This window comes from Pleurodeles waltl, chromosome 5 (assembly GCF_031143425.1).
Source record: "Pleurodeles waltl isolate 20211129_DDA chromosome 5, aPleWal1.hap1.20221129, whole genome shotgun sequence".
Lineage (NCBI taxonomy): Eukaryota > Metazoa > Chordata > Amphibia > Caudata > Salamandridae > Pleurodeles > Pleurodeles waltl.
In genome coordinates, this window is record NC_090444.1 from 8,119,280 (window position 1) to 8,145,924 (window position 26,645).

At 49.3% G+C, this 26,645-nt stretch overlaps 1 protein-coding gene across 1 annotated transcript in view; it reads right to left on the minus strand.

Annotated features, from left to right (window-relative positions):
- Window positions 1-16,974: 16,974 nt before the first annotated feature.
- Window positions 16,975-26,645, minus strand: part of LOC138295239 (zinc finger protein 850-like) — a 49,644-nt gene continuing 39,973 nt past the window's right edge. The window contains exon 2 of the mRNA XM_069233431.1: window positions 16,975-21,051. Coding sequence (XP_069089532.1) covers window positions 18,221-20,707 — 2,487 coding nt within the window. The 5' untranslated portion in view covers window positions 20,708-21,051 and the 3' untranslated portion in view covers window positions 16,975-18,220. The remainder of the gene's footprint in view (window positions 21,052-26,645) is intronic.

Here is a 26,645-nt window from a genome sequence, read left to right on the forward strand (position 1 = left end):
TTTTGCCTCCTTTCAGGAAGGTGCAGAATTGGTAAGTATATGGGTATTGGAGTGCCTGTCTTGGCTGAGTGCCACTGTAACCAGCGTGTTTGCAGACCGCTGAGTGAACTTCCCGAGTGGGGGCCAAACCTTCATTTAACTGTTGCCCGATCAGCAGCTATCTCTTTCTTCCCCCACACCTTCCCTCGGGATCCTGAAAAGATTTACTCCAGCTGCTAGTGTCCTAGTATGCGGCCTGTGCGGAGAAAGGTTGCTTTCCTCTCCAGCGTGGGGGTAGTAGGAACTGGTTGGAGGGGGGAGGAAGGTTTGGGGCCAAAGTGGGGTTTGCGAACACAGTGATAACTAACCAGAAGGATATCAGTGCATTGCATTAGGGTGCTAGGAGTGACTGTGTGCTAATGCATGTTATACAAGCTGCCTGACATCCATGGCACCACGTACCGGCACAGAGTTTGGGAGCGATTGCGGGTGATTGATTATACGGCATGGTGGTGTTGCCGTATTTCTTTACCAGAGGACTATCACGGTGGACATTGAGTTTTACCTGTGCAGCCCAGGCCATGGAGCTATTTAAAAGTGCTGCAATCCTTTGTATGTACATATTGCTGCTATTGTTGTGAACCGGGGTGTATCCTATAACTATGTGATAACGAACTGGGGTAGTCACTAGGGTGGGTCTTATGATAACAACATTTCTGTATTGCATGAGGGTGCTGGGAGGGAATGCATTATTTTTCTCACTTGTGCATACCGCTAAAGTTGTAGTAACACGGTTGGGCCTAGTACTGCTAATGATATTTATCAATGTGATTTATGCCAAGTGATTCATGGTGTTCCTGTTGTATCATTTAATGTGTGTGTTGAATACAAACTTTATTTACATATACCTCATTTGAAGTCTCTTTTGTGATGCTCAGTGTGGTTGTGTGGTCATGCTGTGCCAATGCTTTACACATTGACCCTGTGATAAGCCTGACTGCTCTGTGCCAAGCTACCCAAGGGTGTGCACAGGTCCACAGAGAGTGTAATCACCCACCCCTGATAGGTGTGGTAGGTTCTGCCTGGATAGAGCCTCGCCTCAGCCAGCCAGAATGTGCTGCCTCAAACATGTGCTCAAATGCATCACTCTACTATACACCACCCCCAAGGAATGAATAAATGTCAATAATTGTCTTCTCCAATACTGATATGCAGGAGCACCAGGCAAGGCTGTCCTCTCACTTCTATCCTTTTTGCCCTAGCTGTAGAGCCACTTGCCAGCCTTCTTCCACCACCAGAGATGCCTACAATAAGGTGTGCGTAGGGTCATTCTCTTGATGTATGCAGGAGAGATTCTGCTATTGCTCAAGGACCCTGCATGTAATCTTCATCCTATAACTACTGAAATAACTATATTAGAGGAATGATCTGGATTAAAATGCAATTGGTCCAAGTCATAAATGATGCCCCTAATCAGGTGGACAAATGCTCATGAGCTGCAGGTACTGCTGCGATGGCAATTGGAAATTGCAAGATACCTGGGAGTCTGGAATTACTGGGATTTGTCCACACTCATTAGTGAAAACTATGAGAAGTGTGTGACCAAAGTACTAAACAGATAGATGGATCAAAGTGTTGATATCAGCAGCGGAGACTTGATTTATGAAGATGGTGCTGCTCCCTAAACTGTTATACCTATTTCAGAATATCCAGAGCCCACTAAATAAAGCGTTATTTCACACAGCTTAGGTCTCAGTTGATCAGACTGGCATGGGAAGGTAGACAGCCCTGATTAGGTAGATGCAATTGCCATACAAGCACAGGGGTTCAAGGTATATTACCTTATGGCTCAGGCACAGTTAGGCCATCACTTCTCCTACAACACTAGACAACCACTACATTGTCACATTGAGCTGAAGTTACAGAAGTTGTGACCCTGGTTCCACTATGTACTGGTCTGAGGCAGAAGGTCAGGCACACGTGATGACTTCCATACAGTAAGATGCACCTTCTGGAAATGGGGTAGGCTGTCTAAACTGGTGGAGAAGGATAGGTCAGTATAGGCCATACTCTCCAAATTTCCCTATGCTTCATAACCATAACTTAACTAACCCTGGGGTGATTAAATCGCTGTGTAGTAAAATATAAACTGGTAACACTGGGGGACACCTTCAATAATAACACATTTATCCTGCTGTCAGAATGCATACCATGTGATGCCTTGACAGCTATACGAAGAAGCTGCAGCAGGTGCAGTAATAAGATAAGGTTAACTAATATCAGTGTTTTAGCACGAGGATTTATAATAATATGGAGATCATATTGATGGATCCATCCTAGGATAGGTGGACCTGATTCAGCAACATACACCTTCCCTTTGATGTTTCTTCCTCCAAACTGAATGTCAGCCATCACATAACCTATGAGATCTATTTTCACCCCTTGATATCCACCAGGATTTATGTCTTTTGGTAACAGCCGTACTTGCGGCCATACTGAAGATCTCTTTTATTTTATATGGTAAGATCATATCGAATGGGAAAAAAGGGGAATAGAAAGAGGGTGGAGAGAACAGTTATGGTGATGACCTTTCCTATGTAAAGTCCAGCGGGTAGGTAGAAGATTAAGCTCGTAGTGTAGGGACCACTTCTCCATTGTCTCAACAATCTAACCCCTCTATGTTCTGTCAAGCAGCTGTGGTCAGTCGGAGAATTTGTAAGTATAGCGGGCATGTCAGTTCCCTAAACTTTTCTGATAGATATCAGATACACTGGCCCCACATTTTATCGAATAGGGGCATTAGGCCCACCAATGCTGCTGTCAGTTTTTCCATCCCTAGTATGTTCCATAATTTATGTAGCCAGTCAGTGTGTGTGGGCATTGCCTCTGTGCTCCAGCATGAGAGTAGCAGTTGCTTAGCTGCCCCTAGGGCTAGCCTGATAGCACATCCTCTAAGTGAGCAGAGAGGGTATGTCTGCAGATCGGGGAGTCCCAATAACACATAGCTAGGAAATCTTAGTATAGCGGTGTTGTATATTTCGTCTACAGCCTGCAAGACAGTTTCCCATAAGGAGTCAATTTTGGGGCAATGCCGAAGCAAGTGGGTAAGTGTGTTGTCCGGACCACAGTTACGTCAACACTTACTGTTGCTGTGTGTCCTCCACAGGGCTACCCTCACCAGTGTGTAGTACCAATAATGGGTTATCTTTGGAAACATCCCGCCGCTCCCAATCCATACACATGGCTGGCATTTGAGGCAGCATAGTGGGGACAATTAGAAAGGTATATATGCCAGACAAAACTCGTTTGTCTGATGTGTACGTGAGCAACCATCTTTCAAATGGCGTGAGGGGTCTACTCGCATGAGATGGTATCAATAGGGATGTCACCCAGTGGCGGACCGCTAAGTATTGCCAGTATGCCGTCTCTGGAAGATCGTAGCCCTGCTGTATCTGGGCAAAGTCCATAATCCCATCTGCATCAAAGAGGTTAACAATTCTTTTGCAGATGGTGTTTCGTTCTTCTGGATTTCCAATGAATGGGATCTGTGGAGAGACAAGGGTAAACAGTCTCTTCCTCACCTGAACTCTATCCCAGGACTGTAATTTGGCTCTCAAAATAGGTCGGCGGTTCTCCTTTAACAGCCGTGGATGCTTCCAAATATGTACTCCGGCCACGGCTTGGTCAATAAAGCACCAATGCTTCTCGGTGTATGGCTGTGACCGTTCTACTATGTAGTGTAATTAGGCTGTGTGATAATAACTCACCAGGTGTGGGATTCCCAGCCCTCCCTCAGCCAGTATGAGGAATGCTTGGGTCTTCCCCACTCTGGCTTTCTTGCCAGCCCAAATAAATTCCCAGATGTGCGTTTGTATGTTGTCCAATATGCTAGGAACCGGTTGCAGGGGTAAAATCTGCATAACATAGAGCACCTTAAGCAAGAGCGTCACCTTGTCTGTAGCCTGGCGTCCTAGCCAAGAGAGGCCATACGTCTTCCACCCTGCCAAATCTGCCCAGACGGTCTGCAACATCGCGTTATAGATGTATTCTACTATAAGTCCTAAAGTGGGGAGGATCTGCAGACCCAAATATATAATCACGTTTGCAGCCCAGGAGAAAGGCAGGGACACCTCCAGGGGAGCCCTGTCCACCTCCCATAGAGTAAGATTAAAAATGGATGATTTGTCTAGGTTAGTTTTGAAGCCAGAGACTTCACTAAAGGCTGCCAACTCTTCCATGACCACCAGGAGGGAAGTCTGTGGTTGGGACATATGAAGGAGCATATTGTTTGCGTATAGGGCCAACGTATGTGTTCAACCACCCATATGAATGCCTATTATGCAGGGATGTCTTCTTATGCGTTCAGCAAAGGGTTCCATATTTAAGGCAAACAATAAGAACGCCATGGGGCAACCTTGTTGCGTGCCCCTAGAAATAGGGGACTGCTAGGAAAGGGTTCTGTTCACACTTTCCACAGCTCTGGGTGCTTCATAATTGCAGCGTGTCCAGTTAGAGTACCTACGACCCAGGCCACAGTGCCCCAAGACTGCATATAGATAGGGCCAATGCACACGGTTGAAGGCTTTCTCCGTATCTATGGAGAGGAATATGGCCGACATTTGTGAGCAGTGAATTTTGTCCAATAAGTGGCAAAGACGCTTAATATTATCAGCACACGATCTTTCAGGGACAAGCCGGGTTTGGTCCGGGTCCACTAAGTGCTGCATGTATGGGCCAAGCCTGTGGGCCAGTATGCCCATGAAGATCTTAGCGTCTACATTTAGAACGTGATGGGACGATAGGAAGAACACAGACGTGGGTCTTTCCCACGATTCTTGATTTAACGCTCTATAATCGATACAAGTTCTTAACTCTTTTTCTTTGGGACAAAAAAAAGGGAGGAAAAGACTGGGGACTCTGGGGGAATGACAACCTTTTCCAGAGCACACACCACATTGGATTTAGTAGCTAAAACTTAAGCGGAGATGGTGCATTAATTATCTCTTGAGGACCATAACAATGCTTCCAACAGTAGCTTGAATTTAATTCCCGATTAATTTCAGGGTTGTGTTCCATAAGCCACGGTAAGCCCAACATCAGCTGAAATTGAAGAGCATCTATGAGATTGAAAGATATCTTTTCTTGGTGTCCTAGATGATCTTTCAGAACTATAGGTTCAGTTTCATCTGTGATAGGGCCTGAAGACAAGTTTGTTCCATCCACCGCACGAACAAGCTCTGCTATTATTTTTGTGACCAAATGTATTCCCATTTTTGTGGCATACTGGATGTTGCAGAAATTTCCTGTAGCTCATGAGTCAATCATCACTGAAACCTCCTGCAGCTTCTTTTCTCTGAAGATGAGGTAAAAAGAGATGGTTAGATGAGGGGAAGAAGACTGTAAGGTGTTTGCCACTTATTTGGGAATTCAGGGGCTGGTTGGTGTTGTAAGTCACCCAGGGTTACTCTCTTGGTTTTCACTTTTTCTGAATTATCTTGTTTAGGCTTCTTTGGGCATTCTCTTACAAAATGTCCAGACAACCCACAATAGAGACATAGGCCCTCATTACAAATCTGACGGTCGGTGATAAAGTGGCGGCTGTAATAGCACCTACAGGCTGGCGGTAACTACCGCCAAATTTTGACCATGGTGGAAAGAGCTCAGATAGACAGCCACTTTACCACACCGACCGCCAGGGCAGAAACAACAGGCACCACGGCGGTAGCCGTCTACAGCCAGGTGGAAGTCAATGTACTGCACACCGTATAATGACAACCCAATCCGCCACCTTATCCGGGGTGGTACCAACAACATCAATAGCCTGGCGGAAACTGAGCTCACAAGGGAAAGGACTCACCTTTGAAGACACAGGGAAGAACCACGCCGCCATGGAGCCCGAGCTACAAATATTTCCGATTATATTTTACGTCCTGCTCCACCACGAACACCAACAAAGGGGAAGACGACCACGGTGAGTACAGCCGCTTAGCACACAGGGGAGGGGAGGAGGAAAAAGAGAGTGACACACACACACGCACAACCCCCCCTTCCTCACCCCAACACCATACACACAATCAGATGCAGTAATAAAACATATTTACCATGTACCCCTCAGGAATAATGCAAGGACATCATGAATAGATGAAAGTGAGTGATATAATATAAATACAGTAAGATTACAAACATCCAATGTAAAAGTATATACATATGTACAATTCAAGGGACACTGCCCGGTCCTCAATGTGCATGGGCCACAGGGCCACATGACAAAGTCCAAAGTCTCATATGTCTCCTGCAACGACACGGAGAGAACACTGCAGGGGCATCAGTTGGAAAATAGGCAGGCACCTCAGGGGGACAGGGGATGGGGGCACCACAGCCAGCAATTGGAACAACACCACTGGTCCTGGAGGGGGCAACATGCCCATTGCTCGGTCCTGCGGAGTGCAAGGCCACGGTCTCCCAAGTGGGTGACTTGCCCACTGGTTCTGGAGGGGGCATCGTGCCCTGTGCTCTTCATCCTGTGGAGGATGAGGTGAGTGGGTGTCTTCCCAACTGGTTCTGGAGGGGGCATTGTGCCATGTGCTCTTCATCCTGAGGAGGATGCGGTGAGTGGGTGTCTTCCCCACCGGTTCTAGAAGGGGCATCATGCCCCGTGATGCAGATCTTGGGGAGTGCAAGGTCACAGTCTCTCAGCTGGGTGTCATACCCGCTGGACTTGCAGGGGGCTGGCCGCACAACAGCCCATGGAGGCAGGTCTAGTGAATGTCTGCTGGCGGTGACGGCTGCTCAGTGGTGGCAGTGGTGAGGCTGCTTCCGGATGGCTGTTGGGGGAGGCTCCAGCCAATCCCATGCAACCGCGGAGGGCTGCCCACTACTGGTGGTGATAGTGCTGGTAGAGGTGGGGGGAGGCTCTAGCCCATCCCCTGCAGCCTTGGATGGCTGCACAACCATGGTTGGTGGTGGGAGCTCTGACTGAGTCCCAGCACCAGGCCCCTTGTCCTTCTTGCCTGCTGGTGCAGGCCTCTTGTCCTTCCTGCCTGCTGGTACAGGCCTCTTGCCCCTCCTGGCAGCAGCTGGGGATGGCTCCTTGCCCTTCCTAGCACCAGCTGGGGATGGCTCCTTGCCCTTCTGGGCAGCTGATGGGGAGGGCTCCTTGCTGTTCTGGCCAGCACTTGGGGCAGGCACCCTTTCCGTGAGTCTTCCTGGTGCCCTGGATCTTTTACCACCACAAGTTGCTGTGGACACTACTGAGCATGTGTCTGGGTGGCTGAGGCGCTTGCCTGGGTTTTAGGCACCCTGGCCAGACGTGAAGGACGGGGGGGAGTGGTAGGGAATAGGTCAATGGTGGTAAGGAAAAGCTGCTTAGGGACATTGGAGCGGGAAGAGGGAGAAGGTTTGGGAGTGGAGGAAGAGGGAGTGGTTGTGGGAGGTGTCTATCTGCTGTTTTTGGGAGCAGGTGCATGGGCTGGATGCTGTTGTGAGGTGGATGGACGTTGGGTGTCTGAGTGCTTGCGTTTGTGTACCTTGGGAGGGGGTGTACAGACACAGTGGGACAAACAGAATCATGTTTAAAGAAGAGGAAGAGAGTGAGAGCGAAAGGGAGCTGGCCCTGGAAAAGCCCCCCCACTGCTGTTGATTTATGTTTGCAGAGGGAGCTGGTGCGGAGGATGGTCTGATAATACACCCACAGTGTAAGACAAACAGGCCAATACTGAAAGAAAAAATCCCCTACAGAAGAGATAAACAGGACATAGGGTAATTATACAGTAGTTTGCGCTGCTCCCAAAGAGAAATAGGCAGGACAAAGAGGCAGAACTGACCACTAGCAAGCAAGGTTTTTAAAATAACACTGGAACCAACAAATGAAATAGCTGGAACCCACAATAGAAGTATACAACACGTCGAATGCTACGCTCAACCTAAAAATGGAATGTGAACACAGGAGCCCAACCTAGGTAAGTCAAGTGTGTAGAGGGGAGCTGGAAGTACCAGAAAACCACATAGGTAAGTAACACAGTACCCCCCAGTGACCAGGAATGCAGGAGCAAATCAATGTAGTTTTGCCAAACCACCCAAAAGAAGAAAAAGAAGACACCCAGAGAATACTGCAAGAAAACCAGTGGTGGATCCCTGAAGAAAGAAGACCTCTGGAGAGAGGGGACCAAGTCCAAGAATCACAGTGGAGTCCAGGAGGAGTTGGAGCTACTACCTACCCATCTGAGTTGGTTGACGGTGATGAAGAACAGGTCAGCACTGAAGCCCTGGAGCCTTATGGATACAGATGATGTCCCACGCTGGAGAGAAGATTGCAGATGGGTGTCGGTGCAGGATTTCCACCAACAAGCCTTGGCAAAGGCAAACTTGCGGTTAGTGGAAAAGCAGTGCGGCCAGGGACCAGCAAGGCCCAGGACGACTCAGCCCAGGAGGACTCAGCCCAGGAGGGGAAGTCACAGGGGACCCTCAGCATTACAAGAGAGGATCTCACACTGCTGGAGAACCATGAAGGAGGTTGGGTTTTGCAGGATGGAGGGCTGTGGGCTGGAGCTGCACGTTGCCTGAAGATCCCTTGGAGGCGATGGAAACTGGCCTTGGCAGCTGCAAGAGACGCGGTGCATGGGTGTACTGTCCTGCGTGGGAAGGCAAAGGCTTATCTCCACCAAAGTTGGACAGCTCGCAGAGAGGACCAAGGGTACTACTCCGGACCACCACCCATGATGCAGGATCCATGCAGCTCAAGATGAGGTGAGATCCATGCAGGTGGTTGTCACTTGTTGTAGGTGCACGCGGTTGCAGGGGAGTGACTCCTTCACTCCAAGGGAGATTCCTTCTTCTTCTTGTGTAAGCTGAAGAGTTGCAGTCTTCTGAGGATGCACGGCCGTGGAAATGTTGCAACACTGACAGGAGACGTGGAAACAAAGTTAAAGAAGAGTCTCCTTCGGTGTAGCAGCGTTGTCGGTTCCTGGAGGATCCAGTTGCGGTTCCAGTGGCCAGAAGTCGGGAGTGGAGGTTGCAGAGGAGTCCTGCTTGAATCTTGCAAGCCGAATCTGAGGACCCAAAGTGAGAGACCTTAAATAGCCCTGAAACGGGAATTGGTCACCTAAGCAGGTAAGCACCAATCAGGCGGGGGCTCTGATGTCACCTGCCTGGCCTGGCCTCTGAGATGCTCCCAGAGTTCCCTGCCAACCTTGGAAACAAGATGGCATAACCCAGGGAGACTATGGAGGAGCTCTGAGCACCACCCCTGGTGTGGTGATGGACAGCGGAGTGGTCACTCCCTTTTCCATTGTCCAGTTTCGCACCAGAGCAGGGACTGGGGGTCCCTAAACTGGTGTGGACTGGTTTATGCACGGAGGCACCAAATGTGCCCTTCAAAGCAAACCAGTGACTTGGGGAGGCTACCCCCTCCCAAACCAGTCACACTTATTTCCAAAGGGAGAGAGTGTTATCTCCCTCTACCAAAGGAAATACTTTGTTCTGCCTTCCTGGGCTTGATCAGATCAAGTAGAAGGAGGGCAGAAACCTGTCTGAGGGGTAGCAGCAGCTGGGCTGCCCACAGAACCCTGTAAGACTGGTGGTAGCAATACTTGGGGTCCTCTAAGGAGCCCCCAGAGTGCATGGAATCATACTTCCAATACTTGCAACAGTATTGGGGTATGATTCCGACATGTTTGATACCAAACATGCCCAGGCTCAGAGTTACCATTATGTAGCTGGACATAGGTAGTGACCAATGTCCAGTACATGAGTAAAGTGGTGTTCCCACACTCGCAAAGTCCAGGAAAATGGATCTAGAGTTTGTGGGGGCACCTCTGCTAGTGCCCTGCAGGGGTACCCTCACACACAGGTACCTGCACCCTGCCCTCTGGGCTGAGAGGGCCTACCACAGGGGTGACTTGCAGTGACCTGTACTGAAAACAGGTGTATCAATCAATCAATCAAAAAATTTATAGAGCGCGCTACTCACCCGTAAGGGTCTCAAGGCGCTGGGAGGTGGGGGGGGGGCTGCCGTTTCACTGTTAAAAAAGCCATGTCTTGAGGTGTTTTCTGAAAGACAGGAGAGTCCTGGGTCTTGCGGAGGTTGGTGGGGAGGGAGTTCTAGGTTTTGGGGGCGAGGTAGGAGAAGGACCTGCCTCCGGAGGTGGTGCGTTGGATGCGAGGAACTGTGGCAAGGGCGAGGTCGGCGGAGCGGAGGTGGCGGGTGTTGAATGTGGAAGTTCACTCTTTCGTTGAGGTAGGCTGGTCCAGTGTTGTGGAGGGATTTGTGTGCGTGGATGAGGACTTTGAAGATGACCCTTTTGTCGATAGGAAGCCAGTGGAGGGATCTGAGGTGGGCGGAGATGTGTTCATGGCGTGGGAGGTTCAAGATGAGGCGTGAGGCTGCGTTTTGGATCCTCTGGAGTTTCTGCTGAAGCTTGACTGTGATAGGTGTAAAGGGCGTTTCGGTAGTCTAGCCTGCTGATGATGAGTGCATGGGTGACGGTCTTTCTGGTTTCTATGGGTATCCATTTGAAGGTTTTTCGCAGCATGCGGAGGGTGTTGAAGCAGGACGAGGTTATCGAGTTGATTTGCTGGGTCATGGAGAGAAGAATCTAAGATGACGCCGAGATTGCGTGCGTGGGTGGCGGGTGTTGGCGGTGGTCCTATGGTGGTGGGCCACCAGGAGTCGTCCCATATTGTTTTGTTGGGGCCGAAGATGATGATTTCGGTTTTGTTGGAGTTTAGTTTGAGGTGGCTTGCTGTCATCCATTTGGCGGTGTCTAGGAGTCCGGCGTGGAGGTTGGTCTTGGCGGTGGTGGGGTTCCTGGTGAGGGAGATGATGAGCTGGGTGTCGTCTGCGTAGGATATGATGGTGATTCCGTGTGGGCGGAGGATGTTGGCGAGCGGGGCCATGTAAATGTTGAAGGGGGTGGGGCTGAGGAAGGACCCTTGGGGAACTCCGCAGATGATCTTTGTTGCTGGGGATTGGAAGGGAGGGAGGCGGACTTTCTGGGTCCTTTCGGTGAGGAAGGAGGTGAGCCAGTCCAGGGCCTTGTGTCGGATTCCTGCGCTGTAGAGGCGTGTATGATGTATTTGGTGGCAGACAGTGTCGAAGGCTGCGGAGAAGTCCAAGAGGATGAGTGTGACTGTCTTGCCTTTGTTGACTCTGGTTCTGATGTTGTCAGTACAGGCGATGAGGGCAGTCTCAGTGCTGTGGTTCTTGTGGAATCCAGACTAGGAGGCGTAGTGAGTTGTTTTCCTCTAGGAAGTGAGACAGACGGGCGTTCACTAACTTCTCAGCGACCTTGGAGGGGAACGGGTGAAGAGAGATTGGGCGGTAGTTCGTGAGGTCATCAGGGTTCGCTTTGGGTTTTTTCAGGAGTGCGGTTACTTCTGCATGCTTCCAGGAGTCTGGGAAGGTGGCAGCATCGAAGGAGCTGTTGATTACGGCACGAAGCTTGTGAGCGATGGTTGGGCTGGCCTTGTTGAAGATGCGGTGGGGGCAGGGTTTCGAGGGGGAGCCTGAGTGGATGGAATTCATGGTTACTTTGGTTTCTTCGTTGTTGGTGGGGGCCCAGGTGTGTAGTAGATTGGGGAGGGGGCGTGTGTTGTTGTTGGTCGTGTCGGTGTTGGAAGTGTGAATCTGTTGCGTATGTCTAAGATTTTGAGGTGGAAGTGGTTGGAGAGGGAGTTGCAGAGGTTCTGTGTGTGAGTGGGGTTGATGTTGCAGGATTTGGGTTTGGTGAGCTCTTTGATGATGGTAAAGAGTTCTTGCTGTTATGTGAGTTACTGTCTATGCGTTCCTTGTAGTAAGCCCTTTTGGTGGTCCTTATGAGTTGGTGATGTTTGCGTATGGTGGTTTTGAGGGTGGAGAAGATGGTCATTGAGGGATCCTGGCGCCAAGCTTTTTCTGTTTTGCGACATTCACGTTTGGAGGCTTGGAGTTCAGTGGGGACTCAGGGGATGTTCTTGATGTTGCGGGTGGTGATGTTTCTTTTAAGAGGGGCGAGTGAGTCTGCGCAGGTTGTAATCCATTGTGTGAGGTTATGGGCAGCAATGTTGGGGTCGTTGGTGTTGGGGGGCGTCTTGTGCGAGCTGGGCGTTCAGGGGTTCTGCGGGGATCTTGTCCCACATGCGGTTGGGTGTGGTGTGTTGGTGGTGTGTGGGGGGTTTCGAGAAGGAGAAATGGACGCAGTGGTGGTCGGTCCAGTGGAGTTCAGTGGTGTGTGTGAAGGTTATGTGGTTGCTGGAGGTGAAAATCGCATCTAGCGTGTGTCCTGCTGAGTGGGTGGGTGATGTGACTAGTTGTTTGAGTCCTAGGTTCGTGAGGTTGTCTAGTAGGGATGTGGAGTTGTGGTCGTGCTGGTTCTCCAGGTGAAAGTTGATGTCACCAAGGAGGATGTAGCCTGTGGAAGTGAGAGCGTGGGGGCTGATGGTGTCAGCGATGGAGTCACAGAAGGGGGGGTGAGGTCCTGGTGGTCTATAAATGAGGGTGGTGTTGGCGTTTATGTGACTTAGAAAGTGCAGGTGTTCTGCGCTGTCTAGGGTGTCAAGTGTGTTGGTGGTGATCTTTATGGTGTTTTATGTACAATGGCGATGCCACCTCCTGGTTTGTTTAGACAATCTCTATGATGGATTTCCCCTTCTGGGATGGCTATGGTTATGGTTATGTCGGGCTCAGATGAGGGATTCATCCAAGTTTCCGTGAGGAAGGCAATGTCCGGGGAGTGTGCGATCAGGTCTCAGAGTTCGATGGCATGTTTGTGTATGGAGCAGATGTTGGAGTATGCAGTTAAGGTGATTGCGGGGGCTGTTGTTGTTGTGGTGCGTGATGGTGTTGTTGATGGGGGTGTTGGTGTTGTGGTAGTGTTGTTGTAGAGCATGCTAGTGTTGTGGGGCTTGTTGGGGTTGGCGTGTGGGTGTTTTTGGTGTTGTTGTGGTGTGTGATGGTGTTGCTGTGGGGGGTGTAAATGTTGTGCATTGGGGTATTGTTGTAGAGCGTGCTAGCATTGTTGTGGGGTTTGCGTGGGGCATGTGGGTGTTTATGGTGTTTGTGGGTGTGTTGGAGAACCGGCATGCATAGCATGTAAAGGGTCCATGTGTGTGCTCGGGGTTGGCTTGGGAGCAGGTGGGGTGTAGACCTGGGTTGAGGGCGTGTAGTGTGGTGGCTGAGTGGTGTTGTCTAGGGGGGTTAGGGTTGAGAGGACCAGGGGGACCAGCGCTGGGCACGGTCCAGGCGCGGACGCCATTAAGAGGGGGAGGTGGGAGGGAGAAGCAGCTGGAAGGTGGGAGGCGAGGGAACAATGGGTGCGCGAGGACGCAGGTGACGCAGTGGCAGGGGTGGGAGAGCGAAGAGAGCTGGCTGAGCTGGGTCGGGTTCGACAACAGGCACAGAAAAACGAAACGGGCAAAAACAAAGGCACAAATGTAATACTTAGCAATACAGTGAACAAAATAACAGTTTTAAACAACGAAAAAGCTAAAAGCAAAGCAAAGATACAGTGAGCCTACCACTAAGCACCAGGGATGAGGTGTAGGCGGGTGCCTACCGGTGGTGGAGGGCCTCGAACTTCTTCTAGCGGCAGATGGCGGGGTCAGGGGCACGGAGACAGGCTGGTGGAGCCAAAGTGGACGCCTGGCCAAGAACAGGTCAGGGGGTCACACAGGGCTCCGCGCAGCGGCTGCCATTGAGAGGGGGAGGTGGGAGGGAGGAGCAGCTGGGAGGTGGGAGGCGAAGGACCAATGGGTGCGCGAGAGGGGGCGGAGCCGCAGGGGACGCAGGGGCGGGAGAGCAGAGAGAGCTGGCTGAGCTGGGTCGGGTTCGAAACCGGCACAGAAAAACAAAACAGGCAAAAACAAAGGCACAAATGTAATACTTAGCGGTACGGTGAACGAAATAACAGTTTTAAACAACGAAAAAGCTAAAAGCAAGGCAAAGATACAGTGAGCCTACCACTAGGCACCAGGGATGAGGCGCAGGCGGGTGCCTGCGGGTGGTGGAGGGCTTCGAACTTCTTCTAGCGAAAATGCACAACGGTGACCGATATCCAATCCGCCAAAATCTAAATCCCATTATTTCCTATGGGATTTAGGTTTCAGCAGACAGGATATCCTTCACTGTTGTGACAGAGTAACCTGTCTCCCTAAATCTAAATCAGGCTCTAAGTTACATTAAAAAGAAAACGTCCACCTCATGTCCTTTAAAGCTAGGTGGGCTGTGGAAATTTGTCATTCTAAAAAGTGAGTAGTAGTTCTAAAAAGTGAACAATTTACATAATATATTATACTGCTTGTAAAGCTTGCATGAAATCCCTTCTATATATCCTCATTGTTGGACCTGGCTTTTTGACAGGGTCATCCCCAAACTTTTTGCCTTCCTCCTTTTCTTTTTCTGACCTCATTTTTGCTGGTTTTTAGACTCTGCGCACTTTACCACTGCTAACCAGTGCTAAAGTGCATATGCTCTCTCCCTTAAAACATGGTAACCTTGAATCATACCTGATTGGACTATTAATTTACTTATAAGTCCCTAGTAAGGTGCACTTTATGTGCATAGGGCTGGTAAATTAAATGCTACTAGTGGGCCAGCAGCTCTGGTTGTGCCACCCACTTAAGTAGCCCCTTTTCCTTGTCTCAGGCCTGCCATTGCAAGGCCTGTGTTTGCAGTTTCACTGCCACCTCGACTTGGCATTTAAAAGTACTTGCCAAGCCTAGAACTCCCCTTTTTCTACATATAAGTCACCCTTAATGTGTGCCCTAGGTAACCCCTAGAGCAGGGTGCTGTGTAGGTAAAAGGCAGGACATGTAGCTGTGTAGTTATATGTCCTGGTAGTGTAAAACCCCTGAATTCGTTTTTACACTACTGTGAGGCCTGCTCCCTTCATAGGCTAACATTGGGGCTGCCCTCATACACTGTTGAAGTGGCAGCTGCTGATCTGAAAGGAGCAGGAAGGTCATATTTAGTATGGCCAGAATGGTAATACAAAATCCTGCTGACTGGTGAAGTCGGATTTAATATTACTATTCTAGAAATGCCACTTTTAGAAAGTGAGCATTTCTTTGCACTTAAATCCTTCTGTGCCTTACAATCCACGTCTGGCTGGGCTTGGTTGACAGCTCCTTGTGCATTCACTCAGACACACCCCAAACACAGGGTACTCAGCCTCACTTGCATACATCTGCATTTTGAATGGGTCTTCCTGGGCTGGGAGGGTGGAGGGCCTGCTCTCACACAAAGGACTGCCACACCCCCTACTGGGACCCTGGCAGACAGGATTGAACCGAAAGGGGACCTGGTGCACTTCTTAGCCACTCTTTGAAGTCTCCCCCACTTCAAAGGCACATTTGGGTATAAAACAGGGCCTCTGCCCTACCTCATCAAACACTTGCTGGAGAAGAAACCTGAACCAGAAACTACATCCTGCCAAGAAGAACTGCCTGGCTGCTCAAAGGACTCACCTGTCTGCTTTCTACAAAGGACTGCTGCCTTGCTGTTGCCCTGCTGCCTTGCTGAACTCTTGTCTGGCTGTGAAAGTGCTCTCCAAGGGCTTGGATAGAGCTTGCCTCCTGTTCCTTGAAGTCTCAGGGCCAAAAAGACTTCTCTCTTTTACTTGGACGCTCCGTGCGCCGAAAATTTCGACGCACAGCTTGTTTCGCGGCGAGAAAAACGCCGCACTCCGACGCTGATCGACGCGACGCTCTGGGGACGATCGAAGATCCGACGCACGGCCTCGCAAGGACAACGCCGCCCGACCTCTAGAGGAGAAATCGACGCGACGTCTGCCGTGAGATCGTAATTTCAACGCGCAGCCCCGCAGATCGAAGTCTAGAGGAGAAATCGACGCGACGCCTGCCGTGAGATCGTAATTTTGACGCGCAGCCCCGCAGACCGACGCGCAGCCGGAGAACAAGCAGGAAAATCCACGCACAGACCCGGGACATCTGGTAATCCCCGCGATCCACAGAAAGAGACTGTCCACGCGCCGGAAAACGACGCCGACTTCCCCGCGTGGAAAATAACGACGCAAGTCCGCGTGTGCTGGGGAGAAATCGACGCACACACCCTTTTTCCACGCACCTCTTCTCTTGTGGCCCTCTGAGGAGATTTTTCCACTCCCAACCAGGTACTTGTGCTTGAAAGAGACTTTGTTTATATTCTAAAGACCTAAGACACTTTCTATCACTTTACAGTGATATCTTTACAAATTCGTATTGCAACTTTGATCATTTTGACCTGAAGATACCCAGATAAATATTATATATTTTTCTAAATACTGTGTGGTGTATTTTTGTGGTGTTATGCTATGGTGTTGTATGATTTATTGCACAAATACTTTACACATTGCCTTCTAAGTTAAGCCTGACTGCTCGTGCCAAGCTACTGGAGGGTGAGCACAGGCTGATTTTGGATTGTGTGTGACTTACCCTGACTAGAGTGAGGGTTCTTGCTTGGACAGTGGGCAACCTGACTGCCAACCAAAAAACCCATTTCTAACACTCATGTTCTCTGATTTCTATGCTGTCGAGTCAATTAAGCCATTCTGTGCAAAACTATTAGTTCTACTTAGGTTTGTGGCAAGTCCCAGTTTTTCGTTATCAAAACCTGGTCACCCTATCCTTCATCTATTATGCGATATGAGAATAACCCACTAGAGTGCACTGTGTTGTAAATGCTTTCTCACATTCAGTTAATTCTTATGATTTCTTTTGGGCCCGAACTTTCATGTTACATTCTCTCTTCCTTTCTAAAGAATGTCTGTACTAATCAGATAATTCATGTTTTCTGCCCAGCACAGACTCTCTGGGCCCTGGTATATTCAATAATATTCATATAGTTTCACTGTGATTTGGACATTGTGAAGTACCAGTAAGTTTCCCTTTGTAATGAAAGCTTTGTCACATTTAATACATTCATATGGTTTCTCTCCAGTGTGGAATCTCTGATGTTGCATTAGCTTATCCTTTCTACTAAGTACCTTGACATATTCAGTGCATTCATATAGATTTGTCGCTGTGTGGAGATGCAAATGTTTATTTAGTGATGGCTTTATAATGAACACTTTTCACATCCTATGCATTAATGTCATGTCTACGTCAGATTTTAAATAATATAGTAGTCCACTCTTTGCAATGAACGCCATGTCACATTCAGTACACTGATGTGGCATCTCCCCTGTGGGAGATTGCCAGTGACAGGGTAGTCCTCCCTTTTAAATGAAAGGTGTGTTGCATTCAGTACACTGAAAAGGTCTTCTCCCCAGTATGGACTTTCTGCTAGCCTGTTAGATCTCTCTTTGCAATGAATGCCTTGTATTATTCAGTACAACAATATGGTTCCTACTCCAGATGAATGTACAAATGAGAAAGTAGTCCTCGTGTTTTAATAAATGTCTTGTCTGATTGAGTACTTTGATTTGATTGCTCTTCAATGTAAACGTTCTGATGCTTTACTAGTTTTGCCATTGTAAGGAATGCCTTGTCAAAATGAGAAAATGTTTCTCTCCGGAATGGATTTTCTGATGGCTTGCTAAAAGGGTCCTTCAGAAAGAAAGCCTTGCAACATTCATCACATTCATACGGTCTCTTCCCCGTGTGGACTTTCTGATGTGTTATTATCTCTTTGGGATGAATGCCTTTTCACATTCGGTGCACTCAAGATAGTTCCTCTGGACTTTCTGATGTCACATTAGGCTTACCTTTAGAGAGAACGTCTGGCACTAGCCTTTCCTTTGAAATGACTTGTCACATTCACTACAAATATATGTTGTGTTTTTGTTGTGGATTTCTTCATGTTGTACTACTTGATATTTTCGAGTGAAAGACTTGTCACACTCAGTACATTTATATGATTTCTGCTCAGCATAGATTTTCTGATGTTGCATTAACTTTCACTCTGTAAGGAATACAATGACAAATTAAGCACATTCATATTGTTTCTCTCCTGTGTAGCCCTTCAGATGTTGCATTCAGCAGTACTTTTGAAAGAAGCACCTTCTCACATTCACTACAATCATGTGTTTCTCTCCAGTGTGGATTTTCTGATGTCATACTAGCGTGTGCTTTAGAGTGTGAATAACATCACATTCGGCACATTCAGATAATTTCTTTCCTGTGTGGAATTTCAGATGTTGCATTAGACGAGTCTTTCTTATAAAGCCTTATCACATCCAGTGCATTCAGATGGTCTCTCCCCAGGGTAGCTTTTCTGATCTTCCATCAAGTGGCGTATGCTATTGTATGCCTTGTCACATTCAGTGCATTATTATGGCTTCTCTCCAGTGTGGGTTTTCTGATGTATCATTAGGTCATGTTTACTAAAGAATGTTTTGTCAAACTCACTACAACTATATGGTTTGTTCCCGGTGTGGGTTTTCTCATGTAGTACTAGCTTGTGCTTTAGAGCATATCTTTTGCCACATTCAGTACATTTATAAGGTGTCACTCCAGTGTGGACTTTTTGATGTCGTGTTAGGCTTGTCTTTATAGAAAATGCTTTGTCACATTCATTGCAAGTATATGGTCTCTCCCCAGTATGGGCTTTCTGATGCTCCATCAAGTGGTGTATGCTACTGTAAGCCTTCTCACATTCAGTGCATTCATATGGTTTCTCTCCAGTGTGAGTTTTCTGATGTATCATTAGGGACTGTTTACGAAAGAATGCTTTGTCACACTCACTACAACCATATGGTTTCTTCCCGGAATGGATTTTCTGATGTAGTACTAGCTGGTGCTTTAGAATGTATGCCTTGTCACATTCAGTACATTTATATGGTGTCTCTCCAGTGTGGAGTTTCTGATGTCGAGTTAGGCTTGTCTTTATAGAAAATGCTTTGTCACATTCATTGCAAGTATATGGTTTCTCTCCAGTGTGGTTTCTCTGATGTTGTATTAGTTGTTCCTTTGTAACAAATGCCTTCTCACATTCACAACAACCGTATGGTTTCTTCCCGGTGTGCCTTTTCTCATGTAATGCAAGTGTGTGCTTTACAGTGAATGCCTTGCCACAGTAAGTGCAATCATATGGTTTCTCCCCAGTGTGAGTTTTCTGATGTTGCTTTAACTGCCCTTTTGTAACAAATGCCTTCTCACATTCACTACAACCATATGGTTTCTCTCCTGAGTGAAATTTCTGATGTTGCTTTAACTGCCATTTTGAAACAAATGCCTTGCCACATTCACCACAACCATATGGCTTTTCTCCAGAGTGGAATTTCTTATGTTGCTTTAACTGCCCTTTTCTAACAAATTTCTTGTCACATTCAGCACATGCATATGGTTTCTCTCCAGTGTGAACTTTATGATGTAGTGTGAGCAGTGCCTTTGTAGTGAACGCCCGTCCACATTCAGTGCATTCATATGGTTTCTCCCCAGTGTGGATTCTCTGATGTCGTATTAGGGATCCCTTTGTAATGAATGCCTTGTCACATTCAGTGCATTTATATGGTTTCTCCCCGGTGTGGATTCTCTGATGTAGTATTAGGGACCACTTTGTAATGAACGCCTTGTCACATTCAGTGCATTCATATGGTTTCTCTCCAGTGTGAATTTTGTGATGTAGTATTAATTCTCCATTTGTAATGAATGCCTTGTCACATTCACTACAACAATAAAGTTTCTCCCCAGTGTGTAATTTCTGATGGTTTTTTAACAGGTCTTTTCTTATGAATGCCTTGTCACATTCAGTACATTCATAAGGTTTCTCCCTGGTGTGGACTTTCTGATGTTGTATTAACTTCTCATTTGTAATGAATGATTTGTCACATTCAGTACATTTATATGTCTTCTCTTCAGTGTGTATTTTCAGATGTTGCATTAGGTTTGTCTTTGTAACGAATGCCTTGTCACATTCACTACAACGAAAGGGTTCCTCTCCAGTGTGGACTTTCTGATGCTGTTTTAACAGATCTTTTCTAATAAATGCCTTGTCACATTCTGTACATTTATAAGGTTTTTCACCAGTGTGGATTTGCAGATGTTGCATCAAGTGTTTCTTTACAAAGAATGCCTTGTCACATTCACTACATCGAAAGGATTTCTCTCCAATATGGAATTTCAAATGTTGTTTTAATAGATCTTTTCTAATGAATGCCTTGTCACATTCCGTACATTCATAAGGTTTCTCCCTGGTGTGGACTTTCTGATGTTGCATTAGCTTTCCATTTGCAATGAATGCCTTGTCACATTCTGTACATTTATATGGTTTCTCTCCAGTGTGGATTTTCAGATGTTGCATTAGATTTGTCTTTCTAACAAATCCCCTGTCACATTCTGTACATTTATGTGTTTTTTCTCCAGTGTGGATTTTCAGATGTTGCATTAGTTGTCCCTTTGCAACAAATCCCTTGTCCCATTCACTACATTCAAATGGTTTTTGCCCAATGTGGATGTTTTGTTCTTGCATTTGATCTGTCTTATTTATGAATGTTGTATTACATTCAGTTAGTTTAAAAGGTGTCCCATGAGAATAGATAATCTGATGTGCCTGCAAGTCTCCTTTAGTAATGAAAGTGTTACCCTTAGCATGGTCTGCCTGATTTAACAGTAGGTATCCTTTTTTATACAAAGCCTTCTGACATTCAAGACATTGATAGGACTTGTTCTTGGTGTCAAAGCTCTTCTGACTTAATGTCTGCCCACATTCCTTACATTTATATGCCTGGAGTCTTGCGTGTGCTATCTTGTGTATCTTTAGACAGCCTGTGGTCTTGAATGTTTTGTCAGATTCAGAACATTTATAAAGTCTTTCCATTTTGTGTGCTTTATGTTTAAAGCCTTGTCACATTAAATACACAATAATTGTATTTCTTCTATGTTGACTCCATGTGCTCATTATAGAATCCTATAAGAAATTGCTTTGAGATTTTTAGTACACTAAAAATGTTCTCTCTATTCACTAGTGTCCCTCAGGTTAGTTTTGTTGAGTTTTGCATTTCTTTCATGCACTTTGAGAGTGCAGTTTAAGATACCGTATTGATTTTGAATGGTTAATAGTCTTCATGGGAGGAATTTTTAATGCCCAACTTTGCAGACTTTTGCTTTAAAAAAATTGCTTAATACCCTTTCGATCTTCCATTCTTAACACATTTCTTTCACCTGTTTAAAAATAAAAAAAACAAGTCAATAATTAAAAAAAAACTATAATTATGATGTAACGTTTCTAGAAACACTTACAGTTCACATTTATAACTAAGAGAAAGAAAGTCTGCAATATTGGCTTTACTCTTTTCAGTTTCTATTTGATGTATACTGTGGAGCGGGGTTGTCAGTATTAAATCAATGTTTAGATTTTTTTATGTCTGTAACATTTTTTTCTAGTGGTTGTAGAGACATAGGCCCTCATTACGAGTTTGGTGGGTGGCGCGAGCCACCTGCCAAACTCTTGCCGCCTTCTGGCTGGCTGTGCGGCCTGAGTCCCACCGGGCCTATTAGGAGTTCACCAGAGGGCCAACGGGTGGAAACAGTGTTTCTGCCCGAAGGCCCTGCAGTGAACAGAGCCTTAACATTGACGCCGTCTCCTAATGGAGCTGGTGGCAATGTGGCGGTGCAGCGGGTTCGGCTGGACCCGTCACGCATTCCATTGCCTGTAATTCAGGCAGTGGAATGCACGGCGGGGCTGTGCATGGGGGCTCCTGTACTGCCCGTGCCAAGGGCAGGGGCTCCCAGACACCCCTATTACTGCCAGCCTTTCCATGGCGGTTTGAACTGCCATGAAAAGGCTGGTGGTATGGAGACTCATAATCCCCAGGGCGGTGCTGCAAGCAGCGCTGCCCTGGATGATGAAAACACCGGGACAGCCACCGCAAGTCTGGCTGTCATGCAACCGCCAGACTCGTAATGAGGGCTATATTCTTTTATTACTCTTTGCTTTGTGCACTGACATGGTAGCGTGACATAGCGTATATGAGGTTCCACATGCCTGGGGCACAACACAGAACAATACTAGTCTTTTAAATTACTTTTGTCCAGGAGCACGCTTGACCAAAGAGGAAACCAGGAGATACACTCACTAGTACAGTACAGGCATGCAGCAGCACAACATGACTAGACCCCCTCACCCAACCAAGACCTGCCCTTCTGAAGAAAACTGAAAGTATGAAATATGTGAAGGGTCACCAAGAACTGGGCTGCACTTTTTCATGCAGCAACAAATCCACAGTGAGTAAAAGATGTAGTGAGACCTGCCAGCATTATGGTGGGGTTCCTCATAACTTCTTGCCTTGGCCTTCCACTTTTTGCTAAAATTTGTTTTTGTTGGACGTGTGCACTGGTAACCAGTGCTAAAGTGCTTGTGCTCTTTCCCTAAAACATGTTAAAATTGGTTTATACCCAATTGGCATATTTAATTTACTTATAAGTCCCTGTTAAAGTGGTACTCTATCGATCCAGGGCCTGAAAATTAAATGCTACTAGTGGGTCTGCAGCACTCATTATGCTCCCCACTTAAGTAGCCCCTTAAAACATATCCCAGACCTGTCATTGCAGTCTGATTGCAGGTTTAAACTGTCAATATGATTTGTCAATATAACCCCTGGCAAAGTCTTAAACTCACCTTTAATTGCATATATGTCATTCTTAAGTTAGCCCATAGAGAAGGGCGTCAAGATGGCGGTCGCACTCTAGGAGTGCTCCGTACCCCTCCGTCATCCGCCCTGTTAGACCCAGCCACCCTGGGACATTTCTTGGCCCCGCCCGGCTCCCCGTGTGTGAAGGGAGCGGCGGGGGCAGGCGGGAAGCCAGGACCCTGCACAGGAGGTCCGGGGGTGCACCTGGGCTTCGCGCCCGGGGCCTGCAAGGGCCTGCAGACTTGTGGCATTCCCGCCTGGGGCGCGGCGTCCCCGGAGCCGCACTGAGAAATTTCAGAGCGGCGTCCAGTGTGGGAAGGGCACCACGAGACAAGACAGGACTGCTGCACCTCGCCTCCCCCGTCCGGGGGAGGCAGCAAGGAGGATTCCCTGTGCTGCGTTCTGTGGCCTGCGCCACAGCCGGGGTGCGGAGGGTCGGATCGTGGCGGAGCGTGGGTCCACGCCACGTAGTGTGGTCAGGCCCGCCGCCCATTGGACTGGGCCCCGTTACCTGCACCCAGTAAGGTGGGTCGGCAGCGTCCCGGGGAGAAGGGGATCCCCCCACGCGGCGCTGCTCGGGGGAGGGGCGCTGCGGATCTTGCCCGTTTCTGGGCGTCCTCCTCTTGGCCACGTGGGACAGCGGAGGATTCGAGGGGCGCCTGGCCTTCCCTCCTCCCACCCCTCCCGGAACAAGGACGAGAGCGGAGTTCGGAGTCGAGGCCCGTGTGAAGACTACAGAGTGGGGGCAGGGCCTAGAGGTGTGGTCAGGCCCCTGGGACATCGGTATCCGGTGCCCGCCCGGACATTAGAGGACCCTGCTGGGGTGCCGGAGGGGGGCAGGCAGAGAGAACTGAACTGGTGCCGGCCAGCCTGGTGCCAGGACAGAAGCCCCGTAGAACTACAGTTGTGCGGAGGAGAAGGTGCGGCCGCAGCGCAATCAGGTAGCGGAACGGCTGCGGCGCCCTGAAGACAACGGCACGGTGTGAAGTGCTGAGGTGAGCGGGCAGCTGGTGTCGAGAGATGAGAAACGCAGCTGTCGGCTGGGGCCGGGACCCGCCCCTGTCAGATTGGTGCCAGTGCTGGGTGGGACGGGCCTTGAGAGAGCTGCGGCCGCCTGGACTGACCCGGAGTGGTCCCCCTGCCCCCCCAGAGGGCCGACTGCCTTTGGCCCGGACGGGCATTTTCCTGAGGATCCCGGTGGAGCGGGAGTGACTCTGTGGTGACCCTCGGGGACGCTGGCCGCAGCCTTGGAGGGAGTCCTGATCGTAATGAAGCTACTGGCCCGGAGATGGTGATGGGTAAGGACAAAGCAAGTAAGCAGCTTCTGGCGTCCCAGCAGCGCATCGATCACTTTGCTAAATAGACATCCCCGCGGGAGGTGGGTACTCCGACCCCGAGGAGACAGCGACTGATGGGGTGCATACCATCCTACAGGCCATCCAATCCTCGCAGTTGGCCGTCTAGACTAAGGTTGGAGAGGTGCGTGAGGACGTGGGCCTCCTGCGGCAGGATCTGCTGACCGCTGTGGGTCGCATCAAGGAGGTGGAAGACCGCGTTTCTCAGGCTGAAGACGAGATCGCAGATCTTAAAGCCAACGTAGCGCAGTTGCAAACTCATACAGGTGAACTGCATCACAGAGCGGAGGAAGCGGAAAACCAAGCCAGGCGAAATAACCTGGGTTTTGTGGGATTCCCGGAGGATGCGGAGGCAAGACGCGCAATTGATTTCTTGAAGTGTTGGATTAAGTCGTGGGTCCCTGCCCAGAAACTATCCCCCTGGTTCACCATTGAATGCGCACATAGGGCCCTGGCGCCCCGGCCCCCACCGGGCGGCCCCCGGAGGCCAATGATCGCGGGGTTCCTAAACTTCAGGGACCGAGATGGCATCCTTTGGGAGGCAAGGGCACAACCGGACCTTCGCTGGGACAATCATAAGATCCTCATATACCCCGACTACACCCCGGCAGTGCAGGCCGGGAGGAAATTGTGCAAAGGGGTCAAGCAGAAGCTCCGGGCGATGCAGTTGACCTATAAGCTCCTTTTCCCCGCTCGCCTCAAGGTTCTCCACGACAGAAAATCCTTCTTCTTTGATTCCCCGGAGACAGCTTGGGACTGGCTTACGGAGGAGCACCGGATGGCCCGGAGGAGCTCTCCCAGGTTGGGAGGTGAGAGGCGAGCGCCCACCCCTGGCGGCTCCCTCGAGGCCCAAGGGGGGGCGCAAACTGACCTGGTCCCGCAGGAGGAAGCGGTGTGGCCTGCGCGGAGGTTCGGCAGAGGATGACTGGGCGGGCCCGAGTCAGCCCGTGGACGGGGCCAGAATGGGAGGCCCTGGCGGTGAGGGTCCAGTGTCGGCCTCAGCCAGTCCCCCCGGATTTCTTGTGGTTGATTTATCGGCGCTCTACGTTGAAGGAGAGAGTATGGGCGTCGATGTCCTCACGACACTGGAGGGCCGTATTGCAAAACTCTGTCTTGCAGGAGGGGTCCACCACTCCACGCTTACTGTTGACACTCTGTATTTACAGTTTTGGGCGACAGATGCTTTTGCGTTGGAAGTATGGGGAGGGGAGTAGTTAGGAGGTGGGGTGGGATTGTTCATACACTGTTGCCCATGGTTGGGCTTGTATTATGTCTTTCTGTGTTTGGTCAACTGGTCACAATGGGAGGCTAGAGTAGGCGCACTTCATGGGAAGCAATCACACATGTACTTATGCTGGAACAGTCTAAGGGGGTCCTCTCATGGAATGTAAATGGGCTCTTGGATAAAATTAAGCGGTCCGCGGTCTTCTCCCCCATCCGTGGTTATGCTCCAGGAAACTCACCTAATGGGTACTAGGTGCACGGTGCTTATGAGGGGGGGGGATATGACAGTCTATCACGCTGGATTCTCCAGGGGCTCGAGAGGAGTGGCGGTCCTGATGCACCATTCCTTGCCACTGGTGGTAGTAGATTCCTGGTCAGACCCGCAGGGCCGATACGTGGTGGTGTCTGGCTTGCTTGGAGGATACCCAATCAATATTCTGAGTATTTACGCCCCTGCAGGGGCGCAAGAACAGTTCTTGGTGTCCCTTGGGGAGGTGGTGGCAGGACTTCCCTTGGGACTGACCGTGCTGGGAGGAGACTTTAACTCTGTCGTAGACCCCAAGGTTGATATCACCGGGGCCCTGTCCTCGAGCCGCAGAGTGGGGGCGTCAGGATTGCGGAGATGGATGGAGGGTCTGGGTCTTTGCGACGTGTGGCGGGTTTGGCATCCCAGTTTGCGGCAGTATACTCATACATCGGTGGCGCAACACACATGCGCGAATTGATCTCTTTCTTGCACCCGCCCTCGACGTGCCTCAATTCACGGGAGTGGAAATCCTTCCTCATGGGGTATCGGATCATGCGCCGCTTCTCCTTCGTCTCGACGGAGATAGTGCCGGCGGACGACCGATGTGGCGGCTCAACGCCTGGTGTCTGCAGGATGGCGAGTATGCCCAGGAGCTGGGTGATCAGCTCTCCAAGTTTTTTCCCTTAACATGGGATCCGTGGCTTCGCCGGGCATTATTTGGGAGGGCTATAAGGCCACTGTTAAGTGTCACGCCAGGCAGCTCCTCCGGGTACAGGAGCACGCACACAATCATAAAATATCGGTACTTGAGGTGAGGGCGGTGAGCCTGGAAGGTCAGGTTGAAGGGTCAGCGGGTGTAGTGGTCACTCAGCAGTTGTCCTTGGTCTGAGAGGAGATTAAACACACAACGCTTGAGACCGTGAAACATATTTGGCGAGCCTCCATGGCCCGAGTGTACGGGTGGGGGGACAAAAATGGCAAGCTCCTGCACTGGACTGCCACTAGACCAATGGCAGACAGGGTGGTCCCGGAGATTGTTGATGGCTCAGGTGCTATCTCGCGGACCCTGAGCGAGATTGCGCAGAGCTTCGCTGCCTATTACCAGAACCTCTATGAGGAGCGGCCTAGACCTCCCGCTGAGATTGAGGCCTCACTGTTGATGGAAGTGACCCTCCCCACTGTTTCTGATGCAGAGAGGCGTGAACTTGACGAGCCTCTCAGCCTAGAGGAGGTCGGGTGGCTATAGCGGAGCTGGCGACGGGCAAGACGCCCGGTCCAGACGGGTTTCCAGCCAAGTTT